General features: G+C 41.7%; 2 protein-coding genes across 4 annotated transcripts; one reads left to right on the forward strand and one right to left on the reverse strand.

Moving 5' to 3' along the window:
* Positions 1–290: 290 nt before the first annotated feature.
* Positions 291–4677, forward strand: LOC4330056 (photosynthetic NDH subunit of lumenal location 3, chloroplastic). 2 transcript variants are annotated; one of them, XM_015771166.3, is made up of 3 exons: positions 291–754; positions 3033–3307; positions 4088–4677. In XM_015771166.3, the coding sequence occupies exons 2-3, from the start codon at positions 3056–3058 to the stop codon at positions 4193–4195; spliced, it is 360 nt and encodes a 119-aa protein (XP_015626652.1). In that variant the 5' UTR covers positions 291–754; positions 3033–3055; the 3' UTR covers positions 4196–4677. The 2 variants fall into 2 exon arrangements, with proteins under 2 accessions (XP_015626652.1, XP_066163180.1); XM_066307083.1 differs by lacking the exon at positions 291–754 and having other exon boundaries at positions 1991–3307.
* A 1016-nt stretch (positions 4678–5693) lies between these two features.
* LOC4330057 (uncharacterized) lies at positions 5694–19051 on the reverse strand. Of its 2 annotated transcripts, none has more exons than XM_015770845.3 (9): positions 18868–19051; positions 16587–17171; positions 16092–16194; positions 14891–14959; positions 14381–14495; positions 13583–13671; positions 13394–13455; positions 13215–13311; positions 5694–6331 (listed from the first exon to the last, which is right to left on the reverse strand). In XM_015770845.3, exons 2-9 carry the CDS (start codon positions 16886–16888, stop codon positions 6296–6298), a joined length of 873 nt encoding a protein of 290 aa, XP_015626331.1. In that variant the 5' UTR covers positions 16889–17171; positions 18868–19051; the 3' UTR covers positions 5694–6295. The 2 variants fall into 2 exon arrangements, with proteins under 2 accessions (XP_015626331.1, XP_015626332.1); XM_015770846.3 differs by lacking the exon at positions 18868–19051 and adding an exon at positions 18294–18734.
* Between the last annotated feature and the right edge of the window lie 8289 nt (positions 19052–27340).

Here is a 27340-nt window from a genome sequence, read left to right on the forward strand (position 1 = left end):
TCCTAGGTTGATGTATGTGAACATAGAGGTTATTCACATATATTGTCCTAGGAGGAATGACATCGGTTGATTCTTTCTGAGACGGAGGGAGTACGTTGAAACGAACTAACGAAGGTATAGTAGTACTAGATATTCAAAGGCATTGACGCGCCGGTCAATGCCACGGTCCAGTCGGTGCTTCGATCGCGTCGGCCTTGTACAGATGTTCCATGTCCCTGGTCCCAGCCTCCGGCGAGGCGACTATTATTCTTCCGTGCTTTTGGGTTCGCTCGTACGACCCCGGGGAAACCTCTCACGGAGGGCAGTTTGAACGGAACAAACCCAAGTGATCCAACCGAACCCAACCCAAACGCCGCGTCCCTTTGATCATCACACGCACCAACAAGTCTGACCTGCTCAAAATCTCAAACCCATCATCTGAAACTGAAGTCATCGCGGACAGATTCTACCAAAACGGGGCACACGTCCCTTTAATCCCTTCCCTGCCCACAAAACAGCGCCAGCACGACGCGCAACGGGCGGCGGCGGCAGCAGCAGCAGCAACCGCTCTCTTGAGTCTCAGATAAGAACAGGAATCATCGCGGCTTCTCGCCGTGTCCGTGTTGGAGAGGGAGTTTGATTTGCAATCCTGTAGTATATACACGCACCCAACCGTAGTCCTAATCCTCTCTCGGCTTTCCCCCGGGTAGATTAACCCAAGGCTCGCGGTTGGGTTTTGGTGAGTGGGGGCGAAAGAATCCGAACGACGGAGAAGGTAAGCTTCCGCCAACGCGTGCCCTCTCTTCCTCTCTCGCCTAGCTCTACTAAACGCTGATGATTAATTTGATTATGAGTTAGTTTATGACCGCCCTAATCAAATCAGTAGTAGTGATCATAGCACGTGACTATAAGATGCATGCTGCTCCGGTTGAGCATTTGGGGAAGCCGTTGCGTAAACTTCGCTGGGATAGCCGTTTTTCTTGCCCCCCCATTTTACCTGATTATATCGCGAAAGCTTTTCAAGGAAACAAAGGGGGGGAGGAAAACCCCATTCGAGGAATCCTTCTTTTCCCTCGCTTGTTGGGAAGATTAGTTTCTTCTGGGTTATGGTTCGTGTGGCAACGAAGTCCTCGCCCATTTATGATTGGGGTAGGGGAATTCAGGGCAAGAATCTGATTTGATTCGTGTTAAAACTGGTAATGGGGCGAAATTGAGAAATGCTGTAGGGAATCTATGGCCGCTTTGCTTGTAATGTAGTGCTAGTTTGTTTGCTCTTGACTTGACCTGTAAGCACCTGAGTATGAGCGATCTTCTCTGATCAGATTCTGTTTTTTAGTTTAATTCGTAAATTCATAATCAAGGCATGTTCGTCCTATGCTTTCCAATCTTCTTCAGGTTTCTTTATTCCATCCTTCATGCTTTTGTTTTCTAAGATCACTACACTCGTTTCCTGCTGGTGTCTGTGGACTGTGGGAATCGTATGTTTTCTTTAAATAGATTTGTTGTGGGTAAGGATTCAGTTGAATTAAGTGCTAATGTAGGATATTAAAGATAAATGTGATGAACTGAGTTCAACATAGGATCATTCTTATCAAAGGGAAAGCTCTCAACATACTACATTTTACTCACTCTGTCCCGAAATATAAGGGATTATGCTCATGTAACTACATAGATAAAATCTCTCATATTTTAGGATGGAGGAAGTATTTTTTTTGATTGTATCTTATCTCTTCCGCGTTAATTCCTCAAAGCTGTTATATTTCCCAGGCCCCACCCTTTTATTGACATTGCTGAACACGCCTTGTTTTCTTTATGTTATGGTAATATTTGTTGATTGCTAATGCTATTACGAAATGATTTGATAATCCCATTTCAAACATGATTCTCCCCCTGTTTCTTTTTCCACTGAAATGTTTGTTTCTAGGCGGATTTGCTCTTTTTAATCCATCCTCAGTCTTCAGTTATTGATATAAACTAGCGGTTGTTACAGTAAAGAATCGGTCCTTCTCATGAGGCCACACAAATCTGCGTTTACACTGACCATTGAACTTCTGTCAACGACTTAGTTTTTTTTTATAGAATTTTCGAACTTTTTTGTTTCAATTTTAAAACTAAACCCTCAACAAACTTACTTTTAAAAGCACACGTTTTGACTATGCTATCAAGGATGATGTGGCAAGCAAATGTTGCCATGCAGTTTACATATATGCCACGGTTTATGTTGTGGCAGTACCGCAGTAACCCGCTATGTATCATGCCAATTTTTTTAATCCACATGACAACATTGTCTTGCTATGCCAATAAAAATGGCATGATCAAAATGTTTAGATAATTCTTTTAGAAGCAATTTTCAGATAAAAAATAAATTTGGGAGGATATATTTTTAAAATCATGTTCGGAAAAAAGTAAAAATAATATTGTTTATGTAGATGAAAACATTCCTTTGGAAGGTACCCAAAGAGTAAAAAAAACTGTCATAGAAATTATATCGTTGGAATATATTGGTCACCGAACAAAGACAAAAATCTACTAGTCTTGTCTATCTCGGTGTCTAATTGAGTACATGTTGCTATTTTTTGGATGGAGTGAGTATATTTTTGTCACTCGGCATAGTAATTTTTAGTTTTAATTAGCATTAATTGCTGTAGCATTTTTTTTTACGAATAATAGAGACCAGCATTTGTACATTCTATATTATATTTTGGGGCCACCAAGATGTTCCCCTTCCTCGCCTGATTTTTTTCCTTGTGATTAATTCTTGGTAGCTTCTGCTCCTGCCAACATTTTTTTTGGATATCTAAAACAAAGACACAAGGTGGCCAAATTCAGCTTCCCTTTTCTTCCTTTTTCTGTGTCTTTTTTAATGAGCCCCCAACAGCATTTTCAGAAAGGTCTAATCCTTAACCAACCTTGTAATCCTCTGCACTGGCCACCACTTTCCTCTGATGCACATGCTGACATCTGTTGCTTCTAGACATGCTCCAAGAATCAGTTTCTTTTTTCGCCTTTCCATAAACACATCCACATCGCTCACTCTGATCCTTTGTCATCAGGCAACGCTTTGCAGCAGCAGCAAATGGACCGAGGGGTGGAGCTGATGGGGTGCGTCTGCCGGATCAAGAACTGCGCCGTCGAGCTCCTGGAGATGGAGGAGGATCTGGTGATTGGCATGGACGACGACGACAGGGACCTGTTCTGGAGTGAGCTCCAGCTGAAGACCACCTTCCTTTACATTGATCTGAGCCGGGTGATCTCCTCCAGCGAGAGCGATGAGCGCAGGGAGGCGCTCACCCTGCTCACCAACAAGCTCTTCTACTTCTTGGAGGAGGTGATTGATCTATTGCTCTCTTGAATCTCTTCTGAACTCTATCATGGCTTAGCCTTTTCTTACAAGAACAAATTAATCTTATTGCTTAATTTGCAACCAAGATGATTAATTTTCCTTAACAGAGAAGCTGGGCACAACAATATTTATTAATGAGATATCCTGACAGGTGGGCCCTTAGAATCTGATCTTTTGGGCCCAGTTTATAGCAGTTAAACTTGCTACTGGCCACTATCAATTAGCGTGTTCATTGTTCAGAATTGTCTCCGTGTTGTTTACATGTCAAAGTAGAGTAGCAAATTCAGCAATCTATTAATGTGGATGCTGTTCCTGAATTGGTCAAACAGTATCCATGGGAGTCTAACTCAATTTCATGTCTGCTATTTTTTGTCTCATCATTTGTGAGCCACCTAGTTTCAAAAATGCCCCGTTAGATTAGAAGTCCTGTCCATTGATTGCAGATAAATGCTCCTGGTGACCTCTTAGCAAATTGTGATGTTTCTGGACTAGTATTACCCACTAAACAACACCAAATCGCCCATTGCATTGCAGTTCACTTTGCAATGCAGTATAACTCTAGCTCCTTAACTAGCCATGGTCAAAAGTGGAAAACCCAATAGGTTTGTTACTACTACTAGTTTGGTCCTTGTTATGCCCAACGAACTAATTTGACAGCGACAACACAAACAAAGGGGTCAGCTAATCCACTATAGTTTAAGAAAAAGTCTGCGTTTGCGTTTGATGTTGACTTGACTTGAACTGTTCCTGTTGGACAAATGGCAGCTGACCGACGCGGTGACGAGCGGAAGCGTCTCCTTCACGAAGCTGTGCTACGGCGACGCCGCTCAGGCTCTCCGTGAGGTGGTCGCCTTCCTCGCGCCGCCGCAGTAGCTATACCCTGGTGGGCTCATGATCCCAGCACTTCACTGCACTGCACTGCAAATCTGATATGCTCTGAATTCTGAAGGCAGTAGGGAGAGTCAGAGGCACTAGCAAGGCAAGGAACTTCTAGAAGTGTCTCTAGAAACTCTTGGAGAAGGATGAGTCTATGGCTCCTGTGTAAGAAGCATGTGAGAAGAACTGAAGCTAGATCACCCGTGTACATGCATGATGAGATCATGAGAGCATTGCCTCTCGAGTTTGAAGCAAAGCAAGAAAGATATAATATCTTAGGGCGTGCCTCTTTCCAGCAAAAAAATTCGACTAGTTCTTGTTTTCCCTTTTGCTCTTGAATTTATCTGCCTTTGCTTGATGAGTTATAAAAACCAGCGCCGAAATCGATATTGATGTTCGAACGTGGAAAAACACCACAAGTGATCCAATCTTGATGATGACAACAAGGCATTTTGTTTGTTAAAAATATTTAATTGAAACCTATGTCCCATGACACTGATTACATGCGCTCCTCCTGATCCACTATAATTACAGTATTCACGATCCTCAATTGGCTAGACGGTCAGTTGTTCCAACACCTCTATGACATTATCGCTATCAAGATTGGATCACTTGTGGTGTTCTTCCTATGTCCCATGACACTGATTACATGCGCTCCTCCCGATCCAGTATTCACGATCCTCAATTGGCTAGACGGCCAGTTGTTCCAACACCTCTATGACATTATCGCTATCAAGATTGGATCACTTATGGTGTTCTTCCGCGTTCAACTATCAATGTCAATTGGTATCGGTTTTTATGACAAGTGATATTAGAGCCTATATCTGGAAACTTCAAACAATTTTCAGTCGCACAGTTGTGGGAAACCCATAAAACAAGTCTCTAGGATCACATAGTTGATATGATGAGAGAGATTGTTCGACCTACCCTAGAACAAGTTTTCGAGGTGGTTGATGTGACGGGAGAGATTGGTAGTCACGATGTGTGATAGGAGAGATTGTTGGATTTAGTTATGTATCAAAAATTGATAATGGGGAACACGACTTAAAAAGTGGGGTGATATCCATACTCATACGACTTAAAAAGCAGGCCCCATGAGTACTAGGTGGTTTACTCATAATGGATTGGTTTGTGCACTGCAATAGTATAATTGTATGGAGTTCATGTCCATCGAGTTGTGAACTAATAATATAGTGTGAAACTATAGCACACGGTAAGGTTTTCTAAAAACGTACCCCCTTCAATATTCAATGTTTGACGTAATTAGTTATGTTTTAGTTTATTAAAAGGCACTGTTAGAATGATTTATATTTTTAAAAAATTGTATAAAATTTTTAAATAAGATAAATGATCAAATGTGTGTTCAACATATAATGGCATCAAACATTGAAAATCGGATGGACTTTGTGAAATTATCAGACTGTGACTGTAATATCTAAGGTTATGTATCACATGCCAGCCAAAAGCTTTTTTATGTTGGAGTAACATACCGTAATATCAGGAATTCATCAGAATTTACTCTAAAATCAAACATCTCCTAGCAATTACACTTAACGAGAGTTCTGCTGGAAACTTGCAGTTTCGTTATACTTAGCTCATACAGTGGAGAGTGATTCCAGAGAGTAAGCACTTGCATTACAGACAGAGACAGGTTACCTTGTATAACTAACAAAAAGGCTTTTCCTGCTAATTATTCATATCAAATTTCTATGCTACACCTCTGTTAAGATCGCCACTTGGTCTGGAGCAGAAGACATCAGGGGAGAAACCAAAAAGAATCGATATGTGCAACAAAGAAACTACTGCAATTGCCGAAAAACCCTCGCTATTTCGATCACTAGTATAATAACAATATTAATATATATTGCCTGCAGTCTTCAATAGAAGGCAAGCTCGACTGCTTTTATTTGAAGGCCATGTAACCACGTTACTTGCATTTCTTCCTTCAACTTCCAGGCACAGGAAAAGCAAGATCAATGTTTTGTCTCTGCTTCTCCATGCAGAAATCGAGGCAAATGGCTCTCCAAACATTAACATAATCTTCAAATTTCTGCTGAAAATTGAAGCCACCTTGTTTGGCTGTGGCTTACCATTCTCTTAGCTCCTCAAATGGCTGCTGCCGAAAACTTGTGCCTACATAAAGTAAATAACAGGTGCATCAAGAGCGAGCATTTCAGCAAGGAATCCAATCGGTAATAGAGAACAAAAATATTAAGGAGATCAGTTTTTTATTTATTTATGCACAGTGCCAACAAAAACTATGAAACCACTTAAAAATTGTTACGGAAAAGCTAGTGAGTGTGTTCTAGTTTCTCTTTAGCATCTACTAACACCGTAATAAATATAGATTGCTAAATCTTTATATAGTTTCAACTACACCAGACATTGAAATACTTGTACTTAAGTTGTTTGGAATTAAGGATTGGTCACAACCAAAATGGATACTTGACTTTGGATATAGTTATCCATTACTCAAATCGAGAAATGTTTTTTTTTATCTTAAATCTAGAATCGTTAGCAGAGCAAAACGGTAGATTACGGGAATACTTCAGAGCAGAAGGTGTTAGATAGATCTCTCTCCCCTTGAGCCCAACGGCTCAAGGGGGCCTTGACCGCGCCCTGATCGGGGGCGCCCAGCCCAATGGCTGGTGGGCCCCCGTCACACTGCGCCATATAAAAGAGGGGTGGAGGCCGGCACGGCACATGGTACGAGATTCACCGCCGCCGCCAACTCCACCCCACAAAACCCTAATCCGATCGAGAGGGGGCGCAGCCAGTGACGGGAAACGCCACCGCCGCGCCACGCCTCATCGCCGGGACGTCTACGACCACCACTGCCGCAGCCGTCATCACCGTCGACCTCACCGGCGCCGCATCCACGTCAAGCCGCGACGACAACGACGATGTCCGGCGCCTCTTCCTCCACGAACTCCTCAACCGGTCGGTATCTAAACCCTCTCCCTTTCATCTACAATGTCGTTCATCAAACCCAAATAGAACCACCCGACTAGATCTAACCTAGGTGATCCTAGAGCAAAGTCTAACAATGGTATCAGAGCAACCCTAGTGTTTAGATCGTTTCGGGGAAAGAAATCCAAAGAAAGAAAAGCACAAGATCCGCACGGATCAAAAGAACCAAAAACCCTAACCCTAATTCTTACCTCGTCGCCGGCCGTCGTCGACGCCGGCAACGGAGGGGGGGAGGGGCAAAGAGGCGCCGCCTAGGAGCCACTCGACGGCCGCGCGCGCACCTGCACGCGCGTGCCGGCGAGGGGGCCCGCGGCGGCGCCGCCATCTCCGTCGTCGCCATCTCTCTCTCACACTGTGGGGGTTAGAGACGGTGGGGGGAGCGGAGAAGAGAAAAGAAAGGAGCGCCGGCCATGGCGCGGCGGCGCGAGGGCCGCCGGCGTCGGCGACGCCGCTCGGCGCGACCGCGCCCGCCCGAGAGAGAGAAAGAGAGGAGAAGCTAGGGTTTCGGCGGCCGGCCGGGGCACGAGGGGTTTTGATCCCCGTTTTCGGCGCCCGGCCGTCCGATCGCAAACCCTAAGATCGGACGGCCGGCGGCGGCCGGACCGAAATCGGCCCAAGTGGGGAGCGCGCGGCGGCGGCTTTCCCGGCCCAGGCCCAGGTTGCGGCCTGGGGGAGGGGAGGGGGCGCTCGCCCGCGCGCAAGGTGGCCATGGGCCGACCGGCAAAGGCCGGAAAAAAGTCCATATAAGGTCCCTCCGGGGCCGAAAATGAATAAAAGAGAACAGTAGCATTTTTTCCATTTTATTTTGTCAATTTTTCATGCAAATTTCAATAGAATTTTGAATAGATTTTTGCATGTTTTACCTCTGTTTAAATTTGAACCAACGGGAGAATTTTCACAGAGAGAGAATTACAGAGATTTAGCTACTGTTCATATGATTTTATATAGTCTTCCGCTGCAAATAGATGAAATTGATGAAAATTAGTGTTTCTAAAATTAAATTTCGAACCAACGGGAGAATTTAATTTTAGGAACATTAATTATGTGCTATGATGTTGTAATTTTCTGACCAACGTTGTTAATTGCAATATTATAGTTATGGTTATATGTGTTATGTCTAATTCTGCCCAACGGTGATGTAGGCTTAATGCATAATATTTTAATGTTAATTTTGTTCTCACCGCACATGATTATTTCAGGTGGCTACTCCTTGATGGGTTGCATTAAAGATATTCCGACCCTAAAAGGAGATAACTACGCAGAATGGAAAAGAAAACTCGACCTTGCTTTTATCTTGGGAGAGGTGGACTGGGTATTGACTACCCCATGTCCTATAGAACCTGCTGACCTTGTCAGAGGTGAAAATGAGTCAGATGCTGACTGGCAAAAGAGACAGAGGGACAATGCTCCTCTCGTCATGTCGTATGACATTGAACAAAAGAAATGGTCCTTAGCCAACAAGAAATGTTTGGCTGTGGTAAAGAATACGATTGAGCCTACCATATTGGGCTCGATCCCAGAGTGTGACGCTGTCTCAGAGTACCTTGAAAGAATAAAGAGTCAGTTTACTGGCTCTTCAAAGACTTATGCTACACAGCTGATCAAGCAGCTTGTGACAGAAAGGTACCATGGAGGTGGTGTTAGAGACCACATACTTAGAATGAGCAACATGGCTTCCAAATTGAAGCCAATGGATTTGGGCATAACAGATGACTTTCTGGTCCATCTGGTTATGGCCTCATTGCCAAAGCAGTTTGACAATTTTATTGTCAACTACAACATAAGTCCAGAGAAATGGAACTTTGAGAAGCTCATTGCTAATTGTGTGCAAGAGGAGGAGAGAATCAAAGAATCAAATGGTGGTTCAATAAACTATGTTAAAGATAAGAAAAAGAACCACAAGTCTCCCACCTCAAAAGGTAAACAGTCTCAGCATCTGCCTCAACAACAACAGTTCGCTGTTGAGAAAGATCAATGTCTCCACTGCAAGAAGACAGGACACTACAAGAAAGATTGTCCTGACTTTTTGAAAATGATCATGGCAAAGAAAGGTGAGAACATTATTACATTTGTAAATGAATCTCATTATGTTGGTTACTCTAGATCCACATGGTGGATTGATTCTGGAGCAACTATTCATGCTTGTAATTGTTTAAAGGCATTCCGTTCGACGAGGACTACGCAAAGAAGAGAAAGCACCATTAGAGTTGCCAATGGAGTTGAAGAAAAAGTTGAAGCTGTTGGAGATCTTCCTCTAGAGCTCGCGAATGGCTTCATACTTTTACTTCGAGATGTCTTTTATGTTCCTTCTTTGCAAAGGAACTTAATAAGTGTATCAAAGTTGGATTTTGATGGACATGATTGCCGCTTTGGAAGTGGCAAATGTGAACTATGGCATAATAATGCATGTATTGGTCTTGCTGTGTTGCGAGACGAGCTTTATTTGTTATCTCTTTCTGAGAATGTGAATGTTGTGTCCTCGTTGACAAAAGAAAACAAGAAAAGAAAGCGAACTCCCGATGTCTCATCGAAATTATGGCACTGTCGTTTGGGCCATATTTCGAGGGGGAGAATTGAGAGACTAGTTAAGAATGAAATTCTTCCTCCATTGGAGTTCTCAGACTTAGAACAATGCATAGAATGCATTAAAGGAAAATTTGTAAAGAGCATCAAAAAGGGTGCAAAACGAAGCGCAGGAATTTTAGAGATCATTCATACAGATATTTGTGGTCCATTTCCTGTGAAAAAGTGTGGATGGCTATGACTCGTTCATAACATTCACAGATGATTACTCCCGCTATGGTTATATTTATCCAATTAAAGAGCGATCAGAAGCACTGGATAAATTTAAGATATTCAAAGCTGAAGTTGAAAATCAGCATGATATAAAGATTAAAGTAGTAAGATCTGACCGTGGGGGGGAGTACTATGGTCGACATACGCCTTATGGGCAAGTCCCTGGACCTTTTGCAAGGTTCTTGCTAGAGAATGGAATAGTAGCCCAGTATTCAACACCGGGCGAACCTCAACAGAATGGGGTAGCTGAAAGGCGCAACCGTACCCTTATGGATATGGTGCGCAGCATGATGAGCTACTCCACACTACCACTCGGTTTATGGATGGAGGCGTTAAAAACCGCCATTCATATTCTCAACAGAGTTCCAAGCAAATCGGTGCCCAAAACACCGTATGAGCTATGGACAGGGAGAGTACCCTCGCTAACTCACCTCCGTGTGTGGGGGAGTCCTGCAGAGGCCAAAGTATTTAACCCAAATATTGGGAAGTTGGACCCCAAAACAGTCAGTTGCCATTTTATTGGCTATCCTGAAAGATCAAAAGGCTATCGTTTCTACTGTCCAAACAGTTATACAAAGTTTGTAAAAACGAGACACGCCGTCTTCTTGGAAGACGAAATGATTAAGGGGAGCTCGGTAGTTCGAGAAATTGATCTTGAGGAGAGGCGGGTGTCTGTACCCGCTCCGTCGACTCAGGAACCTTTCTTCTCTCTACCTGCTGATGTTGTGCCTGCAATGCCTGTCATTGAGGTACCAGCACCTGTTGTTACCCCTCCTGTGGCAACAATGAATGAGAGTGAGGAACCTGTTATACAGGATTCAACAGAAATGGTTGCCACACCAGAGGAGGAGCTACAACAGCCTCAAATAGATAATGTGCCAGTACAGGAGACTCATCAAGAGCCTCAGGTACAGGATGTGCCAAATGTGCAGGCCCCTAGAAGGTCTGAAAGAGTCAGAAGATCGGCTATCCGTGATGACTATAAAGTTTATAATATAGAAGAGTCGCATATGGAGGATGATCCCACCTCATATGAAGAGGCCATGAGAAGCGCTCGCTCATCTGAATGGTTGGAAGCCATGAAAGATGAAATGAAATCAATGAAACTAAACGATGTTTGGGATTTAGAAGAAATTCCTAAAGGAGCCAAAACAGTAGGCTGTAAATGGGTCTACAAAACCAAATATGACTCCAGAGGGAATATAGAAAAGTTTAAAGCGCGACTTGTGGCAAAAGGCTTCACGCAACGAGAAGGGATTGATTACAATGAGACATTTTCTCCAGTCTCTTGTAAAGATTCCTTCAGGATTATAATGGCACTAGTGGCACATTATGATTTGGAATTACATCAGATGGATGTAAAAACGGCATTTCTAAATGGAGATTTGGAGGAAAAAGTATACATGGCGCAACCGAAAGGTTTTGTCATGAAAGGAAACGAAAATATGGGATGTCGCCTAAAGAGATCCATTTATGGATTAAAGCAAGCTTCGAGACAGTGGTACTTGAAGTTTGATGGGACAATAAAGAAATTTGGGTTTCAAGAGAATGTCGAGGACAACTGTATTTATTCAAAGTTTAAGAATGGGAGATTTATTTTCCTAATTCTGTATGTGGATGACATTCTACTGGCTAGTAGTGATGTCAGTCTACTGCAGGAAACAAAGAAATTCTTGTCCTCAAACTTTGACATGAAAGACCTCGGTGAGGCTTCATATGTTTTGGGCATAGAGATTCACCGAGATAGAACAAAGTATGCATTGGGACTTTCTCAAAAGACATATATAGAAAAGGTGTTGAAGAAATTCAACATGTACAGATGCAGTGCTACACCTGCTCCTATAATGAAAGGCGAAAAGTATGGGGCATCGCAATGTCCCAGAAATCAGTATGAGCTCAATGAAATGAAAACAAAGCCATATGCGTCAGCTGTAGGAAGCCTACAGTACGCGCAAGTGTGCACACGACCTGACTTGGCATTTGTTACCGGGTTACTTGGCAGATTTCAGAGTAATCCAGGCCTAGAGCACTGGAAATTGGTAAAGAAAGTCTTGCGTTATTTGCAAGGAACAAAAGGCCTCATGCTGTCTTACAGAAGATCAGAATCACTCCAGATAGTGGGGTACTCAGATTCTGACTTTGCAAAAGATAATACAAAGTCAACATCGGGATACGTGTTTACCCTGACAGGAGGAGCTATTTCATGGAAAAGCTCAAAACAGACTATCACTGCAGGGTCTACTATGTATGGCGAGTTTATAGCATGCTATGAGGCAACGGGGCAGGTGAACTGGCTAAAGAAGTTCATACCCGGTTTAAAGGTGGTTGACAGTATTGAGAAACCGCTAAAGTTATACTGCGACAACGAACCCGCAGTAATGTACGCTCACAACAATCAGTCAAGTGGTGCTGCCAAACACATTGACATAAAGTACTATGTTGTGAAGGACAAAGTCCGGGATCAAACAATCAGTCTCGAGCACATTAAAACAGAAAGGATGCTCGCGGATCCGCTCACGAAAGGCCTACCACCCAACGTGTTCAAGGAACATGTAGCCGGCATGGGTTTAAGGGAAGCCTTATGAATCCTGGACTACAGGGCCCAAAAGTAAAGTATCTGTTTCTGAATAGAGATGTGTATAGTGGCTGTCGAATCCATCGGCGATTGACCGTGACGATGAAACATGCTCTATTTACAAATCTGTGATGGAATAGAAAAAGCTAAAAGAAAAAGTGAGATCAAGGGGGAGAATGTTAGATAGATCTCTCTCCCCTTGAGCCCAACGGCTCAAGGGGGCCTTGACCGCGCCCTGATCGGGGGCGCCCAGCCCAATGGCTGGTGGGCCCCCGTCACACTGCGCCATATAAAAGAGGGGTGGAGGCCGGCACGGCACATGGTACGAGATTCACCGCCGCCGCCAACTCCACCCCACAAAACCCTAATCCGATCGAGAGGGGGCGCAGCCAGTGACGGGAAACGCCACCGCCGCGCCACGCCTCATCGCCGGGACGTCTACGACCACCACTGCCGCAGCCGTCATCACCGTCGACCTCACCGGCGCCGCATCCACGTCAAGCCGCGACGACAACGACGATGTCCGGCGCCTCTTCCTCCACGAACTCCTCAACCGGTCGGTATCTAAACCCTCTCCCTTTCATCTACAATGTCGTTCATCAAACCCAAATAAAACCACCCGACTAGATCTAACCTAGGTGATCCTAGAGCAAAGTCTAACAGAAGGAAGCTTACCAAATTGACTCCAGGGAGTATGTAACTAGCTAGCCTGTCATCAATCGAAACTGGCAGCGGAGGCATTTTGCTCATTATCCCAGGCATTTGGCTCATGCTGTTTATTGAGATAATCATCACATTAGATATAGCATGGAAGGAAATAAAAAAGAACGTATGCAAGTAATAGTAAAATATACCTTTGTAGAAGATCACTGATGTTCCTTCTTGCATGATGGAATAGATCAATATTGTTCTGAACCTGAAAGGGGTCAAAAAGTTGAAACGCGGTTTACTCCTGTGTTACTAATGGTTCCCCATATATAAACCAAGGAGGACCAAACAATATAACTCTAATCATATATGAATCATTAAAGCAAAATATCCACCTGTGATGTCATAATATTTTCTCCTATTTGTTTGAGAACCCGAGCATTTTCTTCCAATATATTAAGCATTGCGCGATCAATTTCAGAGGCTGCATAACGGAAAACGAGATAGACGTGTCACAAAAAATGGCACAAACAGAATGAATTAAACAGAACAAACAATATTTTACTCTCTCCATTTTTAAATAATTGATACTGGGCACTATTTGTTTCAAACTTTGACCACTCGTTTTTTTCCAAAATGTTTGCAAATACTAAAAAAGATACCATATTATCAAAGTATATAGTGTCATATATACATGAACATCTCGTTCATCATAGTCTATTCATTCAAAGAGTATTTCGTGGTCAAAGTGAAAACACTGATAGTCAACACTAACAGTTATTTTAAAAATGGAGGGAGTATGAGTATTTGGTCAACAAGACCTCTACATATGCTTGCATTGACAAATAAAAATATTCTAAGTCCATTTGCACATGTAAACATTATCAGAAGTAAAAAAAAGTACTTTTCATAATTTTACTGTTTCACTGTAAGCTGCATTAAATGTGGCTTAGAAGCCAGGAAACACCCGTGTCTCATGAAGCAACGAATTTTACATGTCGCAAAACGTTGCATGGAATTTTATGGAAATTCTTCACCATTCATGATAACATTTAGAACAAGAGGCCCTGAGCCCCTGAGCACATAAAAGCAGTGAAAATATTTTTGGGCTGTTAACCACATGGACCATAAAAAATGGCAAAAGCAAAGGGAAACAGTTAATTACACAGCAACTTCATAAGTGACACACCAACCTCCAGACTGAAATTGATTATCACGAACTGTGTTACATGCCAAGGTGGAAGGACTTCTAATATCTGTTGTCTGAACTTGTCGATTGGTAGCCCATGAAGACTCCACCATTTTATCCTGAAAAACAATTTTGATGAGCACCAGTGGCATATATACACTTGGATGTATAATCTCTGCACAAAAAAGTAGTGCAAAATATGAATAGTAGCATGCATTTTTTCGCGTCAATTTCAGAACTTTTTAGGGTGAACCAGATTTTTCCATTTTGAGGACCTATGATTAAAAGTTTATTAATATTTCCGTAATTATGGGGAAATCCGTTTGGTTTGAAAATACTACCTACAGAGAAAACATGCCATAAAAGTCTAAAAGTTTCATCTTCGCTCCATCGTTTTTACAATTAATAATACATGGAACTCAAGAACATGGTTAGAAATTCCAAATTTAATATATGTTTCATATGCCAAAATATAAATTACTTCTTAATAAGAAGACTAGAAGATGATTAACACCTTTCGATCTCTTGTCTTTTTTCCAAGATAATGTTCATCGGTCTTCCTTCGTCTTGTATTTTCCTTTTTCTGTACAAAAATATGGTTGTTAGTACCATTAAAAATGAAAAGGGAGAACCACATTTGCTATCACACAAACATTTATTAGACATTGGTATATACTCCCTCTGTTTCAAAATATTTGACACCGTTGACTTTTTAGTACGTGTTTGACCATTCGTCTTATTCAAAAAATTTAAGTAATTATTTATTCTTTTCATATCATTTGATTCATTGTTAAATATACTTTCATGTACACATATAGTTTTACATATTTCACAAATTTTTTTGAATAAGACGAACGGTTAAACATGTGCTAAAAAGTCAACGGTGTCAAACATTTTGAAACGGAGGGAGTACTTTTTTTAGGGGACATTAGTATTAGATACAAGAATTACTCAAGGTAAAACCCTATGTTCTGCTAGATCACCACAAGAGAAAATGTTAAATGATATCCCGACTGTTCCATGATAAAAAAGAAGATATGACAAGTTTAGCATGGTTGCATAATCTACCAGCCTACTCAGTGATACCAGCTCAGTTGTCTCAATTGAACAAATATATTTAAATCAAAAAGTTATAACACTTCCAAAAGATGAACAAATTATTGTGAAACAAGACAATGCCAGCTTTTGACTGCAATGTTTTTAAGAAATATTAGTAGAGGCAGTATTGCTAGCACTGTCAAAAGCAGAGACCTTGTTGTTCCTGGACCAACTTATATTATTCTAGTACACACTAGACAAATACAAAGGCACACCTGTGAGACAAACAGCTCAAAAGAAACTTGGGAGGACCAACTCAGACCACACTAACTTTATGTTCTATAATAGACCATTATAGTATTTATATAGATGCGGACAAATAAGTGCATCTAGCACATGATCTACTTTTGCATACGCGGCAGTGGTTTAGTGGAATTATAGTGATATCATCTTGACAAGACACAAGATATAAACAACTGTTAGTCCCAATCCATAAGCTGAGGCAGACCACATATTCCTTTATATAAGAAAAGGTTTCTCTTATTGGATTAACATCTTGAACAAATTTTAAATTTTCAGATTTCACGTTTAAACAAGAATCTATATTTATTTTGTGGATCTGAAGGAAAAACATTATTTATATACTGCAACATAGATAAAATGAATCAGATACTGACCGCCGCCATCCATTGGCATCTCATGGCTACATCCCTTACTGTCTTCTCTGGTAACATAGCTGCTATCTTGATATACTTCATGATTCCCGGTTCATTTGCATATCTAACAAATTTTATCACCAGTGCACAAAGATGATTGAAGATTAGGATAAAGTGATGAAGACGGACGATAAAAACTTTGTGATAAGATCATTAGATCCTTGCTTACTAGACAAATATAAGTAGTGGATATAACTGAAAATGACATATTCATAAAAGAAATAGTACTGGACTCAAACAAATCAGTTCATTCTAAAATGTAGAAGTTCTGGGAATAACTGCTAATATTCCTTTTAATCCGTAGAATTATGGGATAAAAGAAGTTAGCTTATGACTATTGAAGCATGAACAAGGCAAATACTCATTATTCTAAACAGTATATGACATAAATATTTTGTAATTTCATTTTTGAAGTGAGATAAAAGTTCTTTCAATACAAGTGGCAGTTTAGCATACTTAAGGAGGCCGTCGTTCAGTAGCTGTAACTCAGGATATGACCAATCCACAGCCATTGGTGCAGCATACTTGAGGCTCTGGTTAGAATCAGCAAGCATGTTGGGTGAAGATGTTGAAACAATCGTTGAAGGTGTGGTGTTCAGCAATGTCATATCGCTGTTCATCCCTCCCGAACTGGCTGGGCAAACTGGGATGGCTCCTGAGCCATTGGCAATTGTGCTTGTTTGGAATGAGACCACATGTTGGTTGCGGAATGAATGTGGAAATACCGGATAGTGGTTAGGATTTGTTGACATCTGCATGCCAGATGAAATTCTATGCTCCCCCTTCAGCCTCAAAAAAACATAATCAAGCTTTGGAAGAATGCTTGACTTTGTTAACTTTCTTTTTCAATGAGGGAACTTTTGTAGCACCAGTTATACTTCCGTTTTGATGAAGCATAGGCGAGTTCGGCATCCAGAGCTCGATAAACCCACCAAAATAACCAAGGGTGCCATCCAAACTACGACGATGATATCAAAACTTTAGCAAAAATATCTTTCCAACAACCACAACCAGATTATAGAAAATAGCACGATACACTTCCTGCAAAAGACATGAAAGGAGTGATATTAGTGCCATTGCTCCTACACGAAACTAAAGTATTTAGAGGAGTCCACAACATTGGTAGTATTAGTAATCATTGAAACTGATACGATCTCAAAAAACATTGAAACTGACTCCAATAAAAAGATCTTTCATATATTAAATTTTCAAAAAGAACCATATCACATTGCTGGTTTACTAGCCTGAAGAGTACCATCCAAGTATCAAATGAATGGACAATCTATTTTTGTGATAGTTATTTGAGGGTATAAATGAATGGATTGACTACTACAAAGTTGAAAAGTTGCTTGAGAAAAATATTCTACTTCCTCCGTTTCACAATTTAAGTCATTCTAGCATTTCCCACATTCATATTGTTTATAATGAATCTAAATAGATATATATGTCTAGATTCATTAACATCAATATGAATGTGGGAAATGCTAGAATGACTTATATTGTGAAACGGAGGGAGTAAGAAAATTTTATATAGAAAATTAAACAAGGTGTGCCGTTTAGGAGCTTGGGAAGTGTACAAACGGAAATCCAAAATCCAGAATGAGAAAGGAACAGGGCTAGTACGGTTTAAATTTTGAAATGGAAGCTTCGTGCTAGAAAACAATTTACCATAAAGGGAGAAACTCTTTCTTTGATCACTCATAAAAAATGCATATCAAGATTAACAAAAAGAAACTCAGAAATATATGTTCGTAAGATTTTATGCTTCATTACTTCAGAACTTAAATAAAACTATCATTAGCAGTTTAGCACCATTAGAAACACCAGCGCACCACATGGAATCATTGTAGTCATGTTAGCAATAGAAGACATGACTACAAAACAGCAAGAGTACAGTTATTCAGCTCAAGACAAGTATCTGAATCCTAGAAAAGATCATCTAAGAAAACATGGTTAATTAGTTGATGTCTTGATGAATTGAGTTAACAAGAAAGAACATGCTCATATATGCAAAGATATATTCATCCTACAAACATCTCAAGTTCTCAACATGAAAGCGGATTAGAGACCTATAAAAGATGCTGGCTTGATATCAAGAGAAATAAAAAGAACAGAGAGGTTATCAAGCAAAAGGAGGCAATATATCTCGAAGCTCATACTCACAGTTCAAACTTGAACCAAATCAAGGAAGCAATTTGCAAGAAACAAGACCAGTGTTCTGCAACTGCAAGGACGACTGATCCCTACGACCACAACACCGAATCAAGGCAGCAAGCCCTGCTTCGTAATCGTAACAGCCAATCCGTACATCGACTCTGCGATAACAGAGCACATGAAGAAGAAGCGATATGAACTTACTCCTACTTCGCTAGTGCTTGGAACCAAAGGCATCAAGAAGAGGAACACAAAAAGGGGCTAAGCTAGCTAGTTATAATCTGTCCTCACACACTACTCCAGTAGACAAGCACTAGACAAAGACTTGAACAGAAAGCCACACGAAAAGATCGAATCAAGCAACGATGATTGCACGAAAGACGGCGGCCCCGGCCCCGGGCGCGCATACGTGCGAAGCACCACCCCGACGCGACGACGCGACGCCCGGACCTAAGGTCGTCACCCCCAATTAACCAAGAAGAGGAAACTAATAACCCCGCGACCACGGTGCCGATCCGATCCTACCAAAACCAAATCAAGATCCCCCTTAGCTTGCGTACGTGCAGATCGAGAGGAGGCGCACCTTTGCTCGCGAAACGCGCCGCTAACCCGCGCGGTGTGGAAGCGAAGCAGCCGCGCCCGCAGATTCTTGGCGTGTCCCTGAAGCGGCAGCGGCGGCGGCGGCGAGTACACGGGCGCGCGCGTACACTGAGGTAGGCTGGGCAGTGCGTGAGGTGGGAGGTGGTGGCGCTCGGCTCGGTTCCCTCGTTTGGCTCGATCTCGGCCGCCTTTAAATTGGTGCGCGTCCACCTTTGCGCCTTCCAATGGGGAGGCCCAGAAAAGCGGCGGCCCCGCCTCCCAAAGGCGAGAGAGAAACCGGACGACGAACGAAGAAAGAAGCAGAGCCAAGCTCTCCCCTGCTCCTCTCCTCTCCTCTCCGCCCAAAAAAGCCAAAGCCGTGTGCCGATTCCACCTCAACTTGCACCACCAAACGGAAGGGGGAGAGACAACGACGACGACGAGAGAAAGAGAGAATTCGCTGCTGCTGCTGCTGCTGCTGCTGCTGCTGCTACTGCTGTGATTGCCAGGACAGAGAGAGAGAGGAGGAGATCTCTTGGAATTCAGCGCTAGGAGATGGAAACAGTGGCGCCGGGATTCCCAAAAAGCTAAACCGAACAATTATTGCCACTATTTAACTAGCACTGTTTCACCTTTTCTCGTGTCGAGAGAACCAAGTGCTCCTCCTCCTCCTCCCTTAAACTAAAGTTTTACTAAATCTTTTTCTTTTCTTCTACTGCTCTGTTTACTGCTACTGCTACTTGCTCCGATTGTACGCATGCGTTTGGTGACTCCTCCTGCTTTGTTCTGGTGGCCTGGCATCACTCACTCATCAGGAGGAGGGGGCAAAAAAAAAAAAGAAATTCAGAATGATGCGTGCGATGTGTCGCGGTGGTGTGTGTACTGCTTGGTTGGTGGTCAACTAGGCCGGTAAAAAAAAAGAGGTCTTTTTTGTTCTTGCTTATCCTCATGGGAGGCTGCAACTGGCCAAAATGCGAGCTTGGTCCTACCTGGAGAAATGGGAAATGGATGTGTAATTTCTCCACGTGTCGACGATCCTGAACTGGTAGCACGCAACAGGTGGGCTGAGATGATCTCATGTATGATGCAAAACATGGGATAGTTCTGGGATTAGGATTAGGACGGCTAGACTCTGTAGATGCTAACTGCGGTTTTCTTTAGCTGAGTGCTGCTCGAAATGGGAAGGAAAAGTTGGTTCCTTTTAAGGGTAGAGTTTGCTTGGTAGTAGCTCCTCCATTCACATGAGGAAACCACTAATCGTGCAAGATCAATGAAAATACCTCTCCATTAACTATCCTGTCCCAAAATAAAATAATTATAATTCTAGATTCACATTTTCTTCTAAAATAAATAAAAAAAATATAGTCATACTCATCACGTCAATTATCTGTTATTTAAATTTCTCTTCATTTTACCCTCAACTAACCAACCACTAGTTTATAATAGAGAATACCTAAATTATTTTCTCTCCCTCCTACTCTTAAAGTTATTTTTGGACGAAGCCGGTATATAGTTATATGAAGTAGCATATTCGATCTTGACAAGCAAAAACTCAGTCACTCTTAAAGACTTGAGAAGCTACCTATTACTCCATAAAAAAAATTCCAATCGATGCTACGATTAGATTTTTTTTTATGGAGGGGGTATGGCTCAGCTGTCAAACAGTATATCAACCTTTTCTGATGTTCAACACAAGAACTCTATGCAAACAGCATTTCATTGAAAAAAAATGAAAAGCGTTGACTATTCATTCGGTTTTTTTTTCATATATCCGCGGGATGCATGCTCATTCTGACACGTTGGATTTGAGCAGGTATAAAATAACATGCTCATGAACCACAAGGGTCGATATTTTAGTACTAGAACGACCATTCAGGTAGAAACGTGCACGCTCTTCTATTGGCCTTTTGATTAGTTAATCTTAGCCATTAACTACTTAATTAGTTATAAACGACTTTTGGCTAATCATTTACACGTAAGAAGTTTTTTTTTTTTGCGAGGGAAGTACGAGTATATATTAATTTTCCTACTGTGAAAACAGTACAACAACCTCACAGCATGCATATAGATGCAGAGGCACCGTATACCTGATGCAGGTGTGTTTTTAACACTGTTCGGTAGTTCTAATTTTTTACTCAGTAGACGATCGAGTCTGAAATTCCAAATTTTGCACACATTGAGGAAGGCTTTACTAATGGAAGATGGAGTACTAATCGTATTTAAATATTATTACGGCAAAATAATTATGCAAACAAATATCCATGGTCGTACAATAGTATTGCAAATCCCAACATTCCTTTTGTTTCTGAAAACCTTAGCCTATGATGGCTCAGCCTCAGGTAGCAAACGTCGTGGGCACGTAGCTAGTGGAGTGGATAGATGCACGGGTGAACGAGTGCCGTGCTGTGCATGTGCTGACTGGCCCGCCAGAAGCCACGCGGCGGCCATGCACCGATGTACGGTGTCAGCTGGCAGACAAACCGTTTACTAACATTCATTTCTTCTTTTTAAACACATTACCGCTAACAACACAGCTTACATTCACCATATAAATGCACCCGTACACTAAGGACCATTTAAATCGCAGGATTGCGAAAATGTAGGAATAGGAAAAACGTAGGATTTTGATAGAAATATAAGTGTAAAATAGAGGATTGCAAAACGCAATAAAAACTAATGAATAACCATTTGTTTGAACCGCAAAAAAACATAGGAATTTGATAAGAGAGATAGACTCAAAGGAAAGTTACCAAGAGATTGAAGCTCTTGCTAAATTTCCTCTAAAATCTCTATAGGATTACCCATTCCATAGAAATTTCAAAGGATTCAATCCTTTGTTTCAAAGTGCTTCATAGGAAAATTTTCTATAGGATTAAAATCTTCGAAAATTTCTATGTTTTTCCTCCAAATCAAAGTGGCCCTTAATTGGAGTATATGAGCATCAGACTTAACATAAGTTGATAAAGTTGCCACGATCATCTCTCTGTCAATGGATTTATCAAATAAAAAAAATAAAATAATTAGTCACAAATACTAGCACTCGTGTTAACTCTATATTTGAACCATATTCATTTAAGAGGGGTTGTACTGACCATTGAATTTTTTACCATGCGTCCCTGCCAACCAGATACACTCTCTTGTTTTAAAAATTAAACTAGCTATGTAGCCCGTGCAATTATGCATTTAGCATCCATACTAAATTATTTTACACATAATTTTCTTCAAAATTTGTTAAAATAGTCTTATCATTGTCTTAGAATTTTAACAATCGAACCTTATCATCGTTGGGATTTCAATTTTATAATTTTTGAAAGCTACACCAGTCGTCACCCCTTATTTATTTGTCGCTCCATTATTTGCTTGTCTAGTCTACCATGGTTCTTTTTCAAATTTCTTGGGACATTTAAAGATCGGATCTTATAGTTGTAGAGTTCATTATCACGTCAGTTTTATTTTTATAGATTTTAGAAGTACTACCAAATGATGTCAATATACACCTATATAACTCGCCTACCGCACTATTTATTGTTATTTGGATTTAAAAAATCGAAACTAATCATGTTTGTTTTTTTTACTTTTTGGAAGTCGCGTCAACCGCATGCAACCCTACTCCTTCACGGCCTACCCATCATCCCTCCTCTTAGTCATCATTGGGAATCTAAAAATCAAACCAAATCATCTTTTGGGTGTTAATTATGTTGTTTTATAATTTTTAGATGTCCCATCAGCCGTCATACGTATTCCTTCACGACCCGCCTGATACCCTTTCTCTTTATCTTTCTCTTTATTGTCATTTGTCAGTGTTTTGTTATATAGATAGATTGTTCTTTTAATATTTCTTATTTTTTATTCTGAAATTTTATTATTATAAATTGTATTTCTACTCATACTCTCATTTTTATTCTAATTTTAAATTTTGAATATTATTTCTTATTCTGTATTTTAATTAATCCTTGAAATAGTTATATTTGAGAGGGAGTATACATGATCGGTACTGGAGTGTTACTTAGTCCAGTAGATAACCCAGGGAATAGTTAATGGACTAAAATGGTGTTTAAGTATTTCAAAATGTTCTTAGCTGACTACTTCATGGTTCATGCTTAGCTTGCGTGAGTTTTCAACCAAAAAAAAAAACTTGCGTGTACTGTATCATAGTGAATAGTTTGGCATTGTCACGTACGGAGTAAGGCTGGCGTCTAGCTAGCCTAGTTAGGTTTTCTTATAGAGGAGTTTATTCTTAGAGAGCCGTACTTGATAGGGTTGGGCAAGATCGAAATAATTTGGTTCGGTCTTGTGACCTTTTAAACAAGAAGGGCGAAATTTATTATGTCGATATTGGACGATATGTAGATCAAGAATGGCGAAATTTATTATCTTATTGTAGGGATATATTACCTTCGTTCTAAAATATAAGGCGCAACTATTTTTTAAAGTGGTTTCATAATATAAGGTGTGCATGCATGTAATTAATTAGCACATTATCTCCCCTAAATTATTATTATTTTAAATCTTATATTCACAAGATCTTTAATTCTATTGGTTACATGTATTGTATTAATTGGGATGATTCATGACAACGATGAGATATTAATTATTTCTTGGTCTTTGGTTTAATGGTGGTTGTGCCTTATATTTTGGAATGGAGGAAGTATAAATTAGACAAAATTGGATGTTCTTAGTAAATTTTGCCATAAAAAGAATTGATTGTGCACAGAGAGAGGAGAAATTACCACACACTCACACTAACCAGATCAGCTATTGGCTATCGCCCACTTGTACGCAGTAGTTTGTATGTGCATGTAAAGCATTCTCCATTATAGAATTGATGGATAAAAATAATTGCGCCATGAAGCTTAACGCTAGGCGCCCAACTGTCGTTTTCTGTTTTTGATAAACAACACGTAAAAGTGACAGAGGTCGAAAATGACCATCCATAATACAAAAATATTTTGACCATCCAAAATAAAGAATATTTATACAATTAAGGAATGGATGAAACTCCATGCAAGGAAGATACAGGAAGAATTGTTTATGTGATCATTGACATGTGGGTTTACATGTAAGTGACCACGTCCCTCTAACTTCACCTTATAAGATTTTAATCCATATATGGCATATATGTATTAAAAAATGCAAGGTTGTGGTCATGAAAGGGGATTCTCATGGTTATTATTGACATATGTTACAAGTATATAAGTATCCACACATTTAAAATGTATTTGATGGAATTTGCTCTATATATACATGCCACTAGTCAAACCCTCTAATTCCAAATTATACCGTTCATATTCATCTTATTGTGAAATTGCCATCAATTTGCCGTCAAGTCAAAACCCTTGACCAGCAAAAAACAATTACTACCTCCGTCCCAAAATATTGCTATCTAGAATGGGACGTAACTCATCCTATGACAACGAATTTTAACGGACCTCCTTCAGTAACAATCAATTATTATCTCCGTCCAGATTTGTTATCCTAGGATAGATCATATCTCATCTTAGGTAGTAACATTTTGAGATGGAGAAAGTATATAGTATTGTACACATGTTATAATTTTGTATTTCAATAAACATAATCTAAATTTATGCTTTTATATGTGCATGTAACACATTTGGATTTTGATACATCAACATAAGTGCATCAATAATTGAAAATGCTTGAAACCAGAATATATGTTAGAACTTAGCAAAGAATCTTTTAGAAACCCCGAAAGAGGTTAGCGTATATTCCCTCTGTATTAAAAATATATTACTCCATTTTTACCTGGAGTGTTTAAAATAAGAAAACAAAATGCCCCTTTTAATAGAAGTTGTATTGATTGATAGTTATGTAAGAATTTATAAGGAGTATTGAAAAATAAAACTCATTGATTTACTGAACAACGGTAAATAAGAAGATAAAAGTAAACTTATTTCAAGACAAATGGCATAGGCTAGAGATAAACTTATTTGGGAATAGGGAAGTATACATTGCTAGATGGATATGTGTCATAACTTAACCAAGGGCGGAGGTAAAGTATAGGAGGGGGAGGGGGGTGCTGAGGAACCCAGTTAAGAAATTTTTTTAGCTATATATCACCTATTTTTCACTATGTGTTCACCCCCCCTCAGTACAAAAGACTTAGGAACCCACATCAACTTAAATTTGATCTAAAGTAGAGTAAATTAAGCAAGTGGTATCCTTCTCAATTTCATTCTACCCCTGCCCCTGAACTTAACGAGAGTGACATCTTTATCGAAACCCTCGGTGATCTATTGGCACTTATAAATAAAAACCATATATAGAATTAAAGGTGAATTAAGGGTTCGACCATGGCGGTGAGCTGATTTTCACTAACAATATACTTCCATTCTTCATCTAAGTTGACATTGTTTAGGATATGATTATACAGTATCGAAGCACATTCATATTATTTTTTATTGAAGTTATTAATAAGATATAACTACACGCAAGCATATTAATGTTGTTTTTAGATATTGTTAACGCCAGAATTTGGTAAGCCCAAAGTAATCATCGGTCTAGAGTTAGTATCGGCTTCAGAGTCTTGGAATCAGCCGATGGGAATCGTCAAATCGCCAGCAGTTGTGTTCTTGGTGGAGTCGGATCAATTAAAGAAAATTTATCTAGAAGAGTCCGAGTTTAAGGAGGATACAGCACGTGTAACGCCCTGATTTTCGTTCGGGATTAAAAATCATTTAATAATGCATTTCCTAGAAATTAAATAAAAAGTTAATCAATTTAATCAAGTAAAATAATGGGAGAATTTGAAATTTTCCCTTAAAAATCAATGGCCGGGAATATTTTGTAATATTCTTTGTGCCCTAATGTACTCTCCGAAATTTTCCGTGAATTTTCGGAGCTCGAGAAATAGTTTTAATAGCACAAAGTTCATTTAACCAATTAAAATAAAAAGAAAAGAAAATAATCTTCCCCTTCCTCCCTTTCGGGCTCGGCCCAAATCCCTTCCCCTCCGGCCCGGCCGCCCTCTTTCCCCCTTTGGGCCGCCGGCCCAGCTCCTCCCCTCCCTCTCCCTCTAGTCCTCTTTTCCTCCCCTAACCGGCCCCCTCTTCCTTTGGCCGACAGGTGGGACCCGCGGCCCCACCTGTCAGCTCCTCCCTCTTCCTCCAGCCACCTCGCCAGTTACCACCCATGGCCGCCTGAGCTGCCCCACGTCGCCGCTTCCCCAGCCCACCTCCTCCACCTTGCGCCGCTCCCGCCCGACCGTGGGACCTCGCCGCCCACGACCCCGCTCTCCTCCCCCATTTTCCCCCTCCAAAACAGGCGCCGAACCACCCCACTCGCCCACGTCGCCGGCGCCTCTTCCCCCTTCAAATCCGCCTCTCCCGGCCACGTTCTCCCCCTCCGGGACCTATATAAACGACTCACGTGCCTCCCTTCATCCGTTTTCCCCTCTCCCCGAGCACCCCGCGCTCCCTAGACACCTCCCCACCGTGCTCCCGTGCACCACCGCTTTCCGGCGAGCTCCGGCCGGCCGATTCCGCCGCTCCACCCACCGCCGCGCCAATCCGCCACCACTGTCGGCTTCGCGGCGCCGTGCCGCAGCCCGGCCTCTACTCCATTTCCCCTCTCCGCCTCTGGAACACCGCCGCCTCGTGCACCACCTCTCTCCCCCGCCGCCGCCGTCTTCAGCCGGCCGCTGCTGCCGCGTTAGTCGTCGCCGCACCTCGTCGTTTGCGTCGTCGGCAACGCTGTGCCAAGCTCTACCTCGGCCTCTGCTCTGTTTCCCCATTTCATCGCCGCAACCACCTTTCCGCCGTCGACCCGAGCTCCGCTACCGCCGTTGTCGTCTCAAACCACCGCTCCTCACCGCTCCGGTCGCCTATTTCTCTCCCTAACCGCTCCAATATTTTCCCTAGGTCTTGCCGGCCCTCGGCCGCGGCTCCACCGTGGTCGGGCGTCGTCGGAACGCCGTTCCCGTCGCCTCCCGTGCCGGTCGCCGCCATCTTTTCCGCCGCCGGCCACCTCCCCGTGGTCGTCTCGCCGTCGCCGTCCTCGGTGAGAATCCCTATCGCCCCCTCTCCTTTTTCCCCATCCGCCGCTCCCCATGCCCGCCACCGCGACGCGCTGCCGTCGCCGGTGGTCGTCTGGCCGCGTGCGCGTAGCCGCCGTGCCATGGCCGGCCGGGTCGGTCTCGGCCGCGCCCGTGCCCCAGCCGCGCGCCTGTGCTGCGGTGGACCGAGTCCACCATGAGCCACCCCCTTTGACCCGCTGACGTGTGGGGCCCGCCTGTCGGCGCTGGTTCCCCTTGCTGACGTCAGCAAATGCCATTTCCTTTGTAAAAATAAATAATAATTGCGCAATAAATCGAGTTTAATTCTAGAAATCCATTAAAATGGCTCAAAACTTCTAAAATTCATATCTAACTCATTCGAACTCCGAATTGAGCCATTCAACTTGCAAAATTCATCTAAAATTGAGCTCTACATGTTTGTTTACTTTTTATGTACTGTTTCCTT

Source organism: Oryza sativa, chromosome 2 (assembly GCF_034140825.1).
Source record: "Oryza sativa Japonica Group chromosome 2, ASM3414082v1".
Classification (NCBI taxonomy): domain Eukaryota; kingdom Viridiplantae; phylum Streptophyta; class Magnoliopsida; order Poales; family Poaceae; genus Oryza; species Oryza sativa.